The following is an 18,034-nucleotide window of genomic DNA, read 5'->3' as shown; positions in this document are numbered from 1 at the left end:
CCAAATACTTGGAGCCTATGGGGAACATTTTCATTCAAACCATCACAGGCTGTCTGATTCCCTCTGTCCTCATTACTTCCTCGACTTGTAATCTGGTTTGTGTCCTAGAGTTTGTGCCCTGTCTGCAGTCTCCCTGAACCTTGATAGCAGGCTTTCATATAGTTCTGATATCCTTACTTCCATTTGCAAGCATTCTTTCAGAAGTGTCCTCACTCTAGGACGTGATCTGAGATATGAAAACCACTTCAGGAAGTTTGCAGCAGAATGGAATATGTACCTTACATCATCTTTAACCTTATTTTGCAAGATAATTCTAGAATAAAGGATAAATATTTCTGAAATCTACTTTCTCTATGACTGTGCATATGAATCATGGTGAATTATAACAATCACCTCTAAGTCACATCTAATACCACCATCTGCCTTAATCGCCTGCAGGTTACATTCTTCTCAATGGGCCAATTCTATGACAATGTATTGAGGGCTGATATAGAAAGTAGATTTTTATGTCAAATCTTCATTTATCCTAGAGTTCTTCAGATCAGGTGTTATAGCAATGTGTTTCTGCAGACTATTATAGGAACCCTCTATTTTCATCTGGTACCAGTATTTTTTAATTCCTATGTGGTTAGCATCCTTGCCTAAGATGATTTTTCCTCTCTCCCCAAAGCAGAGAACAGATATTAAGGAAATTGTATTCTTGACAATACTCTATTTAACAAGCAAACAAATAAATCTAATTCCCTTGGTAGGTAATTTAATGGCGGTCCACAAAAGGATGGGAATGAATATTTATTGGATGCCCATAATGTTCCAGCATCGTGCATAGCACTTTTTAAAGTCAGGTTTCAATTCTATAACATATACATAAATTTCCTGTTTGAAAAAATTCAGGAGCTGGAGAGATGGTTCAGGGGTTAAAAAAGACTTGCTCCTCTTATGGGAGAACCATAGCTGGGTTCTCAGGCAGCTCACAACCATGTGTAACTCCAGCTCCAACTGGTACAATGCATTCTTCCTGCCTCTTCAGGCACCCACATAACTGTGGGTGTACTCAGACACAAACACACACACACATAAATTAAATCTTTAAAATTAAGTTCAAGCACTATCGGTTAAAAAAAATTTTTTTTCACCTTGTCAGTTACTGTTTCTGAACTGTGTAAGAGACAATGACTCCTACATGCTTCTGTATTTTTTCCTGTAGGCTTTGTGGGATGTTCATTCAAAGTATCACAGCAGGACTTGGTGGAACACTCCTTTAATCCCATTGGTCAAGAGGCAAAGGTGGATCTCTGTGAGGTTGAGGTCATCCTAGCCCGTACAGCAATTTCTAAGCTGACTGGGGCTACAGGGAGACGATACTTCAAAAAATAAACAAGTAATCCATGGATAAAATTCAGCTGTACCAATCCTGGGCATCTATACAAAGGAAATGAAATCAGTATATTGAAGTGATAACTGCATGTTCACATTTTGTGTTGTGCTGTGTAAGTTTGTATGTGTTTGCATATTTGCACATCTGCACATGCATGTGGAAGGCAAAGGTCAATGCTGGGTGTGTGTAATTGCTCTCCTCCTGATTTTTTGAGACAGGATTTCTTACTGAACCTGGGGCTCATCCACTCAGCTAGATTCACTGATCCATAAGGGATCCGCCTGTCTCTACAGTTAGACTTTTGTACCCAGACCCTAAGATATTATGTTAAATTAAGTAAGCCAGGCATAGAAAGAGGAACACGTATGCCCTTATTCAGATAGAAAGCTAACATAGTTGATCTCATAAAGGTAGAGAGTAGAATATTAGTTACTAGAGACTAGGAGGGGACAGGAGAAAGGGAAACAAAGGAAGTTAGATCATACAGTCAGATAGGAAGGTCTAATTGTCTACAGCATGTGTATAGTTGGTAGCAATTTATTATGTATTCTATGAAGACCAAGAAAAGAGGATTTTGAAGGCTTCTAATATAAAGCAATGATACATTTTAAAAGGAGAAAATGTTAATGTCCTGATTTAATCAATACACAGTATATACATCTATCCAATCATTACACTGTACCGTATAAGTAGTTACTATATGCCAATTAAATAAGTGAAGACAACTAAACACCAAGAATTTAAGATAAATCAGTTTAGTACTGTGGTAATCAGTGGGTAATATTCCAGTAATAGAAGACCCAGTGTTCTAGCCTTGACTCTTGGGATTCCTTCCCAGCTTCTCAGATGTCTATAACCTCCCTGAACAGTCCTTTGAAAGGTTGGGTCACAGATGTTGGTCCCATCTGTGGACAGACCTAAATCATGTCACAGATGATGGCCATAACTCTAGGAGACCCTTCAGGAGCCTGGTTGTGAATTTTGGCCCCACCCTTGCCAGCCCCTTTTGAGGTCATGTCACACATATTAGTCCCACCAGTTGACAGTCATTCACAGGTCAGATCACAGGTACCACTCACACCTCTGTGTTGTCCTCCAGGGCTGCACTTCCCAATGCTCTTCTCATTCCTGTGGGGTCCCTTGCAAAGTCAGATTATAGATTCTGGTCCAGTCTTCACCAGCATGTTGCAAATGCTGATTCTGCCCCTAGGCAGTCCTCCCTGATATCTGGCATGGTGATCCTTGAAAGCTGAATCTATTACTCTGTAAACTGGCTCCAGCCAGCTTTCTACCTTGAGGAAGAGTATGCAGTTTTCATGCAAAGCTTCTTCTCTGTAATCTAGAGCTAGTCTACTGGCCGTGCTTCAGTTTATTCTTCTACCAACCTTGCTCTTGCTTCACAGATGGTCTGGGGCTGCCAAGCCACTCACTCAGCAGGCTCTTTTAAAAATGTTGTTTTGCTGTTGATGTGGTAGGCCACAAACAGAAATGGTTTTCTGAGTCCTCACTCTTCTACAGCTGAATGCAATTTTTCTCTTCTCCTCCTTTTTTTCCTTCTCTTTATCTGTTCCTGAGAGTACAGCAGCAACTTTTGGAGGATGTATATAACATAGCTCTGGTCACATTCTAACTGGGGAGCAAAAGTTCTTCAGACCCTGAAAATTCCTCCAGGAAAGAGTGGATTTCTTCCTATTTGGCTTTGTAAAATTTCTTACTTAACATTGCTGTTGAACTGGAGATTTCTGGTCATCACCCACCTCTTCTGACAGCTACCATCCACATTTCCTAAGTTTATTCATTAGAAACTCTAGAAAACTGTCTGCACAACATCTGCCATTCTCCAGAAGCTGGATTAGCTGTTGATGTTAAATGAAGTATTTCCCATGTTCCTTCTGTTTTTAACCTCCATGTAAGAACTGGGTTCTTATTTTCATGCCAGCAGACAAACAGAGATGCCTCCCTGGAGATGAAGCTGGCCAAGCAACTCTTAAAACACTAGGTTAGAAATCAACTGTTCAGAAAATAAAATATTGTCACCGCATTCACTGAAACTTCCTTCCTGTTCTAGATTAGAGTTTACTTCTTTGCAGACCAGCTTTCAGACTGGTCCCCCAGATTCTTGGCAAACATGTTATCACCATGTCTAATGCGACCATCTCAGGCCAATGATGAAATGCACAGGTGAGAGACACCGGATGCGGCTCTGAGCCCGTGTGCCTCACCATGAATCATGGCTCAGCTCCTTGGGACATGGTGACAGAGGTTTGCACATGGTCATACAGATGACACTTTCATCTTGCTTCTTGTTGGAGGAAGTGCAATTGCTTTTCCTCACATGAACAACTTTCCTGTAAGAACTTTCTTTCTGTGCTAGAGGCCAAAGTTTGGTGGGTAGCCCAAGGCAGTGTCTCCAGGTTGTCTATCTGACCAGAATATGTGCTTGTACGTGCATTTCAGTACAAGAGGAAACTGCTGATGGAAGGGGGAAAACAGGAATGGAGATTTAGGTTGTACCTAAATTCCCATTTCACTCCTTTCATCATTTACCATGAATTAAAAAGAGTATGTCTGTAAGCAACAGAATCACACAGCCCACAAGCTTTTGAACATTCCAGGCAGATGAAAACTAACTAATTTGTTTCTTTTTAAGACAATCTCACTCTGTAGTCCCAGCTGTCCTGGAACTTCCTATTTATACTAAGCCGGCCTAGAACTCACAGAGCCAGCATTTGCTACTATACCTGGATAACTGGTTTCACTTTAAAAAAAATATTCATTTGGGCCTGGAAAGATGGCTCAGTGGTTAAGAGCACTGGCTACTCTTGCAGAGGCCCAGGGTTTGGTTCTCGGTACCCACATGGTGGCTAACAACCATCCTAACTCCAGTTCCAAGGGATCCAACACCCTCTTCTGACCTCTGTGGGCATTGCACAATACTGGTGCACTTACATAGATGCAGGCAATACACTCATACACATAAAATAAAAATGATGAATATTTTTTAAAATATGCATTTTGGGCTGGAGAGACAGCTCAGAGGTTAAGAGCACTGGCTACTCTTGGCGCAGGACCTGGGTTTGATTCCCAGCACCCACATGATGGCTAACAATCATTTGTAGTTACTCCAGTTCCATGGTAATTCAACTCTCTCTTCTGACCTATGTGGGCATTGTGTTCTGGGTGCACTTACACACATGCAGGCAATACATTCATACACATAAAATTAAAAATAATACATAAGAATATGCATTTTGTGATTATTTTACTAGAGTAGATTAGTGCACACTGTTGTTTGAAGTAAATACCCAGTTGTAAATAATGAATAATAAATATGTATTATTGAAAACAGAAACAAAATAAAATAAAAACCTCAGAAAATTAATAGTTTTAAAAAAATCAGAGTAACATAGATCAAACCAAACAGATGCAGTTACTGTCAATTAATTGTATTAGTTGGTGTACAACCCTTAGTAATAGCTATTTGTAAGGCATTTCAGCATTATTTCATATGTCATTAAGGTTGTTAGAAAGAATTATATTGGCAAGATGGCTCATTGGGTAAAACACCATATTGCTCTTACAGAGGTCACAAGTTTAGTTCCTAGCCACCACAACAAACAGATCACAAGTGCCTAGAACTGAAGTTCTAGGATATCCAACACTTCTGGTCTCCTTGGGAACTATACATACATTCACATACACAGACATGTTCACATAATTTTAAAAGGATTAAATTTAATCTTTGTAAAAAAGGACTTAATTACTATATTTTCAAGTCTAAACTCTGTAGATGACATTATGTCACAATGTCAAAGATTGGACACATCTACCAATGGAATGGCATGAGGATTGTCTTCATGCATGAAACTCCTTCATAGGCATGTGACCACCTTGATTAGGAACCAGGCCAGGAAAGAAAAATTTCCCCTAGAGCCTCTGATTTCATATCTGCTTCCTCGGGCAGTTTTTACTCTTGACCTTGTATGGCTCTTTGACTTACTTTCTGTCCCCATCACTTCCTCACTTGATTTGCACTTTGTATCCTATAGTTTGTGCCCTGTCTGCAGTCTCCCTGAACCTTGAGAGCAGGCTTTCATACAGTTCTGATATCTATACTTCCATTTGCAAGCATTCTCTCAGAAGTGTCCCCACTCCAGGACATGGTCTGAAATAACAACCACCTCAGAGAGTTTTCAACAGAAGGGAGAAATTGTGTTTAACCTTTTTTGCAAGATAATTCTAAAATAAAGGAAAAATATTTCTAAAATCTTGTTTCTTTATGATTATGTATACAACCTTTGGTGAATTATAGAAACCAACTCTAAATCACATCTACTGTGGGTACCACTATGATGTCTTCATCTTCTTGCAGTTCTCATTAGATTGATTATGTGACTGGTTGGATTATGAACACTACCTATGGGAGGGGCTTATTTAGGCAGTAGGAACTCTCTATATCCATCTAGCACTGTATTTTTTTCTTCCTGAATAGTTAGCATCTTTGCCTCAGCCCTATTATACTCTCCCTTTCCAAAGCAGAGGACAGATCTGCTGCAAATATATGCTGTACCAGGAAAACAAATAAATCTGAGTTTACATGGTAAGCACTTAAAGATGGTATGTCAAAGGAAGGAAGGGAATGTTTGTTGGATGGTCACAATACACCAGGTATTATGCACAGGACTTTTCAAATTCAGGTTTCAATTAATTAACATATATACAAAGTCTCTGTTCAAATAATTCAATGGCTGTAGAGATGGCTCAGGAGTTAAGAGCACTTGCTGCTATTATGAAGGACCATAGTTTGATGCTCAGCACCCATGGTGGTGGTCACAACTACCTGTAACTACAGCTCCGAAGGATATAATATTCTCTTGTGGCCTCAGCAGACTCTTGCATACCTGTGAAAATCACATACACAAACATACACACAGATACAAGCACACACATACATGTAAATAAAAATAAAATAAATCTTTAAAAATAAATCTTAACTGTATAGGTTAAAAGTAATTTCATATAATCCAATCAATTTCAGTTGTTTCTGCATTGTGTAAGAGGTAATGGCTGTTACATGCTAGTAATTATTTGTTACAGTATTTGTGGAATAAAAGTATCAATGTTCATTTTTTAAAAATCCCCGAATTGATTTATCATATGATTCAACTATCCCAATTCTGGGCATCTGTAACAAAAGAAAAGAACTCAGTTTACTGAAGAGATAATTGCATGTTCATATTTTATTGTTGCGCTGTGTGTGTATGTGAATGTGTGCACATGGGACCACAGGCATGTGGAAGCCAGAGGCTGATTTGGGGTATATTCTTTAACTGCTCTCCATCTTATTTTTTGAGACAGGTACTTTCACTGAACCTGGAGCTCAAAGATTCAGCTAGATTGGCTGGTCAGCACCCACAGGGATTCTTCTGACTCTGCCCTTGAACAATGGGATGACAGACACCATGCCCAGATTTTTATATCAGCGTTGGGTTTCTAACTCAGGCCCTCATGATTACACAGCAGGCACTTAATCACTGAGCCATCTCCTCAGGCCAACATGTTCATTTTTATTGCAGCAATGTTTACAATAGTGAAGACATAGATTCAACCAAGGTGTCCACTGATGGGTTATCAGATAAAGGAAGTGTGGTATAATGGAATGTTATTCTGATGTGAAATGAATAAAATCTGGCATTTGTAATAACATGGTTGGAACCCAAAGACATTCTGTCACATGAAATGAGTCATGTGCAGATGGATGAACTTGCATGCCATTATTAAAATAGAAAACTAAAATAGTTGATCATATAGATGTAGAGAAAAGAGGGGTTGGAGAGATAGCTCAGTGGTTAAGAGCACTGGCTGCTCTTATGAGGACCTGGACTCAAATCTCAGCACCCACATGGTGTCTAACAACCGTCCATAACTCCAGTTCAGGGGGTCTGATGCTGTCTTCTGACCTCCACGGGCACTACACAGCATAGGTGCACTTACATACATGCTGGCAATACACTCATATACACAAAATTTAAAAATTAAAAGTAATAAGAAATAAAGTTTTTAAAAGAAGTAGAGAATAGGTTAGTCATTACTAGAGGATAGGAAGGAAAGCAGGAAAGTGAGCTAAAGGGAGTAAGATGATACAGTCAGATAGAAGGAAGACATTTCAATTCTTTATGGCATGTGTATAATCTGTAGCAATTAAGTATTTCATAAATAACAATAAAAGAGGATTTAATTTTTATTTATTAATTTTTATTTTAAGTGTATGATTATTTTGCCTGCATGTATGTAAGTGCGTCTATACATGCAATGTCTGTGGAGGCCAGAAGAGAGATTCAGATCCCCTGGAACTTGAATTATGGGTGGGTGTTACCCACTATCAGAGTTCTGGGAACTGAACCCAAGTTCTCTGCTAGAGCAGCTAGTGCTCTTAATTGCTGTGCCATCTCTTCAGTCCAAAGTAAGAGAATTTTGAAGCCTCCTAATACCTTTGCAAGGTTGGGTCAAAGATATTGGTCCCACCTGTGGACAGACCTAATTCATGTCACAGATGATGGCCATAACTTTAGGAAACCCTTCAGGAGCCTGGTTGTGAATTTTGGCTCCACGCTTGCCAGCCCCTTTTGAGGTCATGTCACACATATTAGTCCCACCAGTTGACAGTCATTCACAGGTCAGATCACAGGTACCACTCACACCTCTGTGTTGTCCTCCAGGGCTGCACTTCCCAATGCTCTTCTCACTCCTGTGGGGTCCCTTGCAAAGTCAGATTATAGATTCTGGTCCTGTCCTCTTCAGCATATTGCAAATGCTGATCCTTCCCCTAGGTAGTCATCCCTGATGTCTGGTGATCCTCAAAAGGTGAGTCCATTATCCTGTAGACTCTGGATACAACCAGCTTTCTACCTTGATGAATACTGTGCAGTTCTCATGCAAAGTTTCTTCTCTGTAGTCTAGAATAATCCTCTGACCATTTTTCAATTTATACTCCCATCACACTTGCTCTTGGCTTCCCAGGAGTATGGTTTACACATGATCTGGGGATGCAAAGGCACTGACTCAGTAGAACTATGTTTACAATGAATGGCATCTTGCTGTTGATGTAGCATAGAGTATTATCACTGTCCATTACTCACCTCTTCTGATAGCTTCCATCCATCTCACCCGATTTTATTCACTAGAAATTCTTGCAAACAGTTTCTCCGTGTCATCCACCATTTCCAGAAGCTGGTCTAGCTTTTTTAAATGCATATTTGTGAACTTCACATAATACAATTATTTTGATTATACTTATATATCCCCCTATATCTGTACCCCCCATTCATACCCCATGCCTCATTTCATGTACTTTATTGTGCATATATTATGTAAAGAATATGTATTAATTAAAGCCTATTGAGTCAATATTATGTCCCCAAATGAGCTTTTAAAAATAATATATGCATCCACTGGACCCTCGTCACATACACCCTTAAAGAAAACTGACTTTCCTTCTCCCAGAAGCTATTGGTTGCTAATATTTTCTCAGGTAAGGTTGGGCTTTCTTACCTACTTCCCCAAGTCAATGCTGGGGTTTTGTCTGGTTTTAACTTATGTGGTTCTTGTACCTGCTGTCACCACTGCTGTGAATTCATATGAATAACTTTTCAGACATCTGGAAAACTGTTTCCTTATGGTGATCCACCACCTCTGTCACTTACAATGTTTATGCCCCTCTTCTGCAATGATCCTCAGCCTTGAGAGCGGAGGTTTGATAAATGCATCTTATTCAGAAATAAGCGCTCTGCAATGTCTGTTATTTGCATGTTAATCAGTTGTGCGTCTCTGTGTTAATCAGCATCTGAAATATGAGGAAGCTTCTCTGATGGAATTTGAGATATATATTGATTATAGATAAGTCATTAGAAGTTTGTTGAATACTATATCCATCTGGCAGAATAATACAATTAAGTTCTCTACTGTGGCCTGTGGCCTGTCTAGCAACAGATTCTTAGGCTTGAGCTTTTAATGTGAATATGCAGAATTTGCCATGTGCCTTCTGTTTTTACCCTCCATATTAAAGGGGAGCATATAACCACTGTGTTCTTTTTTTTTTTTTTTTTGGCATGTTTGAGACAGGGTCTTCCTGTAGCCTGGAACTCACGATGTCAACTCTTCAGAAAAGAGAATGATGTCACTGCATTCACTGATACATCCTCCACATTCTGGATCAAAGTTTACTCCAGAATCTGCAAATGTTATAGTTCTTGGCTTTGCCTTCAACCTTTCACAATTGTCTCCTTGATTCCTGCTGAACGTGCAAAGTGGGATGACGCTGGGCAACAAAACCATCTCAGGACAGTGATGGATTACAGATGTGGGAAACACCTGATCAGGTCCAAGCCCACACAGAAGTGAGGCTCAACCATGAATCAGAGCTCCTTGTGACATGGTGACAGAGGTTTGCACATGGTCATGCAGATGAGACTTTCATCTTGCTTCTTGTTGGAGGAAGTGCAATTGCTTTTCTTCATAGCACACATACAACTTTCCTGTAAGAACTTACTTTCTGTGCTAGGGCCCAATGTTTAGTGGGTAGCCCAAGGCCATTTCTCCTCGAGAGAGTATGTGCTTGAACATGCATTTCAGTGCAAGAGAAAGCAGAGGAAATTGTTGGCAGAAAGGGAAAAGCAGGCAATCTTGCCTTTTAAGAGCCACCTTGTTGGCCTGACATGGAGGCTTAGATTGTGCTCCAATCCCCATTGCTTACAATTCTTTCATCATTTGCCATGAATTAAACAGAGAATTTCCTTGATCAAAGGAAACACACAGTCCACTGGCTTTGAAACATTGCAGTAACTTGGTTTATTTATTTGGTTTCGTTTCGTTTCGTTTTTTAGCCCTGGCTAGTTTGGAAGGTGCTATGTAGACTAGGCTGTCTTAGAACTCACAGAGGTCTACCTGCCTCTGCCTCCTTAGTGCTAGGATTAAAAGCATGTGCCACACACCTGAATAATTTGCTTTTTTTAAAAAAAATATGCATTTCTTGATAGCCATCAAAGTAACTCAATAAACCCAAACAACCAAAAACAGTTACTGTCAACTGTGTCAGTTGGTATAGACACCTCTAGCAATAGACATTTGTAAATATCTGGTAAATATCATGCTGAAAGCAGTTCAACATTATTTCATATGCTATCAAAACTGTTACAAAGAATTATGTTGGGGGCCCAGAAAGATGGTCCAGTAGATAAGAGACAATACTGCTCTTCTATCTCTAGCACCGACATTAGGTAGCTCTTCTAACTTACAAAGAATTATGTTGGGGGCCCAGAAAGATGGTCCAGTAGATAAGAGACAGTACTGCTCTTCTAACTCTAGCACCCACATTGGGGAGCTCATAACCACCTGTAACCTCACCTCCAAGGGATCCAATGTCTTCTCCTGGTCTCACAGGCACACACACACACACACACACACACACACACACACACGTGACATACACACATCCAGTCACACACAAAAAATGAAATGTATCTTTAGGGGCTAGAGAGATGACTCAGTGGTTAAGAACACTTTCTGCTCTTCCAGAGGATCAGAGTTGGGTTCCCAGTACCCCATATGGCAGCTAACAACAGTCTGTAACTCCAGTTCCAGAGGATCTGACTCCTGCTTCTGGCTTTTGCAGGCACTGCATGGACACACTTAAAGTCATGTAAGCAAAACACCCATACACATAAAATAGAAATATTTTTGAAAGTCTCTTAAAAAAATGAATATTTTAAAAAGATGTACGTTGGCTATAAAATGTTTTTTTCTTTTATTCATTGTTTATCTTCTTTCTAAGGTTTTTATTAGAATATATTAGTCATGTATAATGTGCTTCGTCATAACATCAACACTCATGTACATAATATATCTTCATCATATTCACCTCCCTCTGCCCCCTCTTGTCCACCTCCCACCAAAATGTTTGACATACAAATTTACTCTTATTGGCTTCATAACTATCTTTATTTTTTTCTATGATAGAAATGATGAGGAAAACTGGAGCAAAGCAAAAAAAAAAAGACAAACATTAAGTCTTTAGACATTTTAGTACCATCAGGGCTCAGAACTGTCTACATTTACCTTGTCTGTATACTCCTTTCAGTAGCATGACATCTTAACAGGATCTAGAAGGGAGACAACAGGGAGTGAGAAATTGCTGACACATCTCCAAAGCATGTAAGTAGAGAGCCTTTCACTCCTGAAGAACTACCGTGATACAGTAAAAGAGAAGTGTGCAAATATAGAAGTATTCCAAGCATCCAAGGATGTTCAAGTATCATTTTTCAAATTCTAAGGTCTCTCCCTCCTGAAGTATAAATAAGTATCTGATTATAAATTAACCAGATCATTGACCACAGCAGCTAGATCCTCCAGATAAGCCCACCCTGGACACTGTTCACAAATTCATCCCTCTTTAGAGGTTGTTATAAGTCATTTTTCCCAAGCATGGCAACGTAACAATTATAGACCCGCACTGAGGCATTTCTGGGTTTATAAAAATAATCTCTACTCAGTCTGTGCAGATCACCATTCTAGAAAAACTTCTCAGCTACATCATTGACAACCCAAGATAATTCGAACCTTGCAAACTTCAGAATGTGTGCAGGTACTAACACATGCCTATCAACTGGCACACTATAGCATGTTGGTTATCATATGGTTTTGGGAACCATGAGGATGCAATTCAAGCTGTTATTAATTGCTATAGATTTCATAAGAACTAGTTAATGTGCAAAGACACATTCTAACTACCCCAACTAATCAATAGAGCTGGGCTTCCATTAATGCTGATCTTTGATCATTTGATCTGAAATGTCTTTCTAGATTAATTGTCTAACAAACCTAACATCAGCTCAGAGAGAGACAGAGAGAGAGGGAAAGAGAAAGAGACAGAGACAGAGGCAGAAAAAAAGAGAGAGAAGGATAAAGGGAGGAAAGAAAGTTAAATTCATTAAATAATGTTCTCAGAAAATTATAAAAATAATTCAAATTTTATTTGAATAATGAAGAACCACATTCCACTTTGTGCACTGGTACTGCTTGCATGCACCTAACAATTAAATGGAAAATTTAAAGGTATAAGAATGGGTACACGAGTAAATTGTACACAGAGAAAAGACAGATATAGACATGTACACATATGTACATAAACTCCTTGGCCAGTGTACATTTTGGATAAATCAAAATCTAGATTCTGGTATGGCTTTTTGCTTCTCTTGAATATTTCTATCTAGAAAGAAACACCAGCAGCGTAGGGTCCCTCACTCTTCACACGTAACCCTCAGGATAAGACAGGGAGACTTCCTAGTGTATTGCAAATAACTGTCTTCACCCTTAAGCTCAACACCAGATAAAGCTATCTCAAGACCAGGATCACAAGGGCCTGTGACGACAATGAGACCTCACAAACCATGAATGTGAATGAGTAGTTCTCCCCCTTTCCTTCTAAGGAGATGGTCTCCAACTTCAGTGAGCCAATGAGAAGTCTACGGTTTGTCGTTGAGGTAGAGCTCTCCTGTGTCTGTGGAGGCAGAGGTATATGAAGAGGGGCTGAGATTGCACCAAACATCTTCAGTGTCAGAGAAAAGAATCCGGTACTGGAGACCCACAAGATAAGAGAACCCTGAGCCAAGCTTTGAAATGAGAACAAGAGAGTGATCTGGGAAAGCATGATTTTTTGAATGTCCTAATGGTCTTAAATGTTCCAACTAACTCTCACTTGTCTGTTTTTCAGTTAGAGAAGCCTGAACAGCAACTGGTGGTTGTAAGACAAATGTAGACATTTCTGTTTCAGCAACTGCTTACTTTCCCATCTTTTTGTTTGCCTCAGGGTTGCTGGTAGAAGCTTAAGGCTGGTGTGTGACTAGGACTATCTGCAGCATGAACAGCTTCCAGGCTGTAGTCCTCCTCTGGACTGTGGTAGCATTTGCTGAAAGAGACAAGCTTCTGGGAGAGAAGAGTGAGGCTGGATTTCAAAAGTGCAAGGATGCCTTGAATCTACCTGTCTTAGAAGTGCTGCCTGGAGGTGGCTGGGATAATCTACGGAATATAGACATGGGACGGGTCACGGAACTGACATATACACACTGTAAGACCACAGAGGATGGACAGTACATCATCCCTGATGAAGTCTTCACCATTGCCCAGAAGGAGAGCAACCTGGATATGAACTCAGAAATCCTGGACTCCTGGGTGAATTACCAGAGCACCACCTCAGTATCCATCAACATGGATCTCAATGTTCACCACAAAGTCAATGGCAAGTTCTCAACCGAGTTCCAAAGGATGAAGACCCTTCAAGTAAGGGACCACGCTGTAACAACAAGAGTTCAGGTGAGAAACCTGGTCTACACAGTCAAATCGAATCCATCCATCAACATGGATATTGATGCTTATTATAAAGTCAATGGCAAGTTCTCACCTGAGTTCCAAAGGATGAAGACCCTTCAAGTAAGGGACCACGCTGTAACTACAAGAGTTCAGGTGAGAAACCTGGTCTACACAGTCAAATCGAATCCAAGCTCAGAACTCAGCTTGGGGTTTAAGAAGGCGCTCCTAGACATCTGTGACCACCTAGAGAAAAACCAGACAAAGATGGCCACCTACCTGGCAGAGCTCTTGGTCCTCAACTATGGCACACATGTCATCACCAGCATGGACGCGGGGGCCGTGTTGGTGCAGGAGGATCACGTAAAGTCCTCCTTCTTTAAGGACAATAAGGGCAACCGCACTACAGTGACTGCATCTGCAGGAATGACCTTCTCAAAAGTTGTGAACATAAATATTGATATGGACTACAACTCCCAGAATACTTTGACAAAGAGCTACCTTGCTAGTCGAACCAACTCCAGGGTGCAGAGCATTGGAGGGGTTCCATTCTACCCAGGCATCACCTTTGAGGCCTGGCAGAAGGGCATCACCAACCACCTGGTGGCAGTAGACCGTGCGGGCTTGCCCCTGCATTTCTTCGTCAAGCCTGACAAGCTGCCTGGCTTTCCAGGCCACTTGGTGGAGAGGCTGTCTAAGACAGTGGAAGCTGCTGTGAAAAGCTACTACACCTTTAACACCTACCCAGGCTGCACCAATGCCGACTCTCCCAACTTCAATTTTCAAGCCAATACAGATGATGGCTCCTGCGATGGGAAAATAAAGAACTTCCCCTTCGGAGGGGTTTATCAGGAATGCACAGAGCATTCAGGGGATAAATTTCCCCTCTGTCCAAACTTGGAGCAGAAGAACCCACTCACTGGTGCTTTCTCCTGCCCCTCTGGCTATTCCCCTGTCCATCTGCTGTCTCAGATCCATGAGGAGGGTTTCAAGCAAAAGGAGTGTAAAAAGAAGTGTACCCTCAAAATCTTCTGTAAGACAGTGTGTGAAGATGTGTTCCAAGTGGCAAAGGCTGAATTTAGGGCTTACTGGTGCTCAGCCAGTGACAAAGTCACTACAACCTCAGGACTTCTCTTTGGGGGACTCTACAGCCGTGAGAGCGTCAACCCCATGACCAACCAACAGTCATGCCCAACGAGCTACATTCCACTGAGCCTGTTCAATGGCCTAAAGGTATGCGTTTCTCTAGATCATGAGTTGGGGTACAAATTTTCAGTCCCCTTTGGTGGGTTCTTCAGCTGCAAAATGGGGAACCCCTTGGCTGATTCTGCTATGCCCAAAGACATAGGGGTACTATCTGTGAAAAAGTGTCCTGGGGGCTTCAGCCAACAGCTAGCCCTCATCAGCGATGGATGCCAAGTATCCTACTGTGTGAAGGCTGGAATCTTTACAAAAGGATCCCTGCACCCTGTTAGGCTCCCACCTTACACCCATCTACCCCTCATGAGTGAGGCTGCCATAGTGGCCAGTGGTGGGATGGCAAGATCCTGGATTAAGGACCCCATAACCTACCAGTGGAGGCTGGGAGAGCCATCAGAGCAGAGCAGTGGTCTATCAGCAGGATCAGTCATTGGAATCACACTTGGGGCTCTCCTGGCACTGGGGCTTATCATTGTGTTGGCCATTTATGGCCACCAGAAGTATAAGAAAAAGGAATACCAAGGAATTCAGGGAAGTCAGGGAAATCAGGGACATAAGGGAGTTCTGGCTTTTCCTCCTTATTTCACAAGACCTGGAGCCATCCTTGACGGAATACAGGATCCAAGTCCATCTTAATTCTCCCTCTTATTTTTTACAGATCTTGAAGACAGTTTAGAATTCTCAGCTTCCCTCTAGAGACTTCAAGATGAACTGCAGGGAGCCACCACAAGGCCACGTAAACTCTCCTCCTCCTTTACACCCTGGGATACCAATTTCTAAGGTATACATTCTAGTTCTCAAACCAGGAAGGGATACTTTTGAAATCACCTCTGTTCTTGGAGTTGCAACTCCAGTGTCTGCAGGGGTTGGACAGGAGGAGAGGTATTCCAGCCAAGGGAGTTGCTGCCCTCAGCCCGGCAGGATGTGAGCCTGGTTGTGCGACTCTTCATTTTCCAGGAAATTTTGAAATCCAGAGTTCTATGGGAATCTGAGTCTTTAAGTGCTAGGAGCCAATTTAATCTTGAAATGTACAGTACCTTTTCCAGGCCACACAGAATGTCTGTGATCCAAAAGCAAGGAAAGCACTTCCTCCAGCTTGAAACCTCTTCTCTACATCTGTATCAGGTCCTTGTATGGTGTCACATTGTAATGTTATAGGGTCCAATGAGGACAGTTAAGGAACTGATGTAACTGGTGTAATTAACAGTGAAGAAAGAAGGCCAAAGGATGCCATGCTCCTTTATGACAGTAGGTCTGGGTAGGCAACTTACCAAACATGGCTTTTTTTTTTGGTCTTTTTGAGACAGGGTCTCCCTGTAGCTGTAGCTGGGTTTATGTTCCTAGAGGCAGGCAGGGCTCTAAAAAGACACAGGAAGTCCTGCTTAGCCACTACTTTTGAGCCTCCAGGGCTGTGTGTTTTGGATCTGGTCATGACCCTGAGTCATCTTACAGGCATCTGAGGCTTATACAAATTTTACCATTTACGACTGCCCTGAAATTGAGGTTTACTTTGCCCAGAGCCCTTTTGGACTTCTGAGTAGTGTTAACAAAGTCCTCAGAAAATATTTTAACTTGTAAACCCCTCAGAAGTCAAGGACAAAAGGATGGTAGGAAATTAGAAATAAATTTAAAAATATAAAAATTGAAGAGAACTCTGATGTTCTTTCCAGGAACTAACTGATTTTTTTCTTCTGAGGAACTAAAAAGGACCATAATTTAGGTAGGTCAAACATTATGGTTTCATGGTCCATATTACCAAAATATGATTCCTTCCTCTTCCACGGATGGTACTTACCCTTCATGTCTTTCCATCACAAATGTGGGTGCAAATACACACACATACACATACACACACCCCACATTCTACAAGAATGCTTTATTTTCCTAGGAGTAAAAAGGGGAAGAACTAAAATTAGCCCACATTTAAGTATTTCTTCCTCCCTACAATCAAACCACACAGAAAACATCATCTTCTGTGCCTTTAGTTTTTGTTTCCTTGCAGTGGTAGAAAGAGGAATGATGCAATAAAAATCCATGCCCTTAGATGCTCAGACAGGCATCCAGAACCACCTGTGGCATCTATTTCTGTTCCAGGATGACTTCCATAGGGCATCTGACAGGATGCCTGGTTGACACTTGGAACCAATTGAAGTTTTGCTCAATTTTAACATGTTGTTTAATTATAAATTTGTTGATAAGAAATCATTTTACTTTTCCCCACAGAATATATCATTGAGTCATCTTCTACTGAGGATAATATATTCTCTCCTTGTTAATGTTTAATCAAGGGCCTGTGCACAGAGCAGGCCTTTCTGAAGACCTCTAAGTGTCTTAGCATATGGGAACATGGAAAGAAGAATTATTCTTTCCCAGCTGAGAGAGGAGGGAATAGCAGAATTTGAACTCTGTTCTATCTACTTCCAGCCAAAGAGACCGACCGGGTCTTAAAATATTTTATTATTTTTACTTTATGCGTATGAGTGATTTCCTGCATGTATGTAGGTATACCCCTGTCATGCATACCTGCAGAGATCAGAAGAGGGTGTAGGATTCCCCTGGAACTGGAATTACAGTTAGCCACCATGTGGGTCCTCTGTAAGAGCAGCCAGTGCTCTTGACCATTGAGACATCTTTCTAGCCTGGAGCCTGTTTCTTTAACCTCTTCATTGAACTTGCTTCTTCACCATTAAATTGTGCTCCTTGACTGATGGGTTTTCTGTGGGTTCTGAGTGTTCTGTAGAAAGCCAACCCAATCCCTTTTCTAGGTTCTATAAACCCTTTAAGGATTACTGATTCAGAAGAGCAAAGCACAGCCTAAGATTCCCAGACTTCTAACGGACTAATTTACCATTGAAACAAAATTCCTTCACCTGCAAGTAAATTCCAACTAACAAAAATCTGCATGAATACATATTGTAATGTGTGCCCAGGAGTATTCCGTCCCAGGGTGCATCTGTATGAAAACAGAACGTGGGGTTTCCAGTTCACACTCAAGTCACTTTGCAAAGTCAGATCTACATTCCAGGGTGGGGCTCCTGGGCTCTGCTGTGTTCTCACTTCCTAAGGGGTCTGTGGGAAGAATAAGGCTGACTTCTG

The 18,034-nt window shown here is 41.1% G+C and overlaps 1 protein-coding gene across 1 annotated transcript; it reads left to right on the top strand.

Moving 5' to 3' along the window:
* Positions 1-13,291: 13,291 nt before the first annotated feature.
* LOC103733393 (macrophage-expressed gene 1 protein-like) lies at positions 13,292-15,574 on the top strand. Its single transcript, XM_008832203.3, has 2 exons — positions 13,292-13,744; positions 13,895-15,574. Exons 1-2 carry the CDS (start codon positions 13,292-13,294, stop codon positions 15,572-15,574), a joined length of 2,133 nt encoding a protein of 710 aa, XP_008830425.1.
* The last annotated feature ends 2,460 nt before the right edge of the window (positions 15,575-18,034 follow it).

The sequence above is a fragment of the Nannospalax galili genome, unplaced genomic scaffold (assembly GCF_000622305.1).
Source record: "Nannospalax galili isolate Female #2095 unplaced genomic scaffold, S.galili_v1.0 scaffold936, whole genome shotgun sequence".
NCBI lineage: Eukaryota > Metazoa > Chordata > Mammalia > Rodentia > Spalacidae > Nannospalax > Nannospalax galili.
The sequence above is the reverse complement of the archived record's forward strand: the minus strand, read 5'-3'. Positions and strand labels throughout refer to the sequence as shown.

Coding starts and splice junctions, on each gene's coding strand:
- LOC103733393 (XM_008832203.3), top strand. CDS start 13,292: ATGAACAGCTTCCAGGCTGTAGTCCTCCTCTGGACTGTGGTAGCATTT. Junction 13,745..13,894: donor CTGTAACAACAAGAGTTCAG/GTGAGAAACCTG, acceptor ACAAGAGTTCAG/GTGAGAAACCTGGTCTACAC.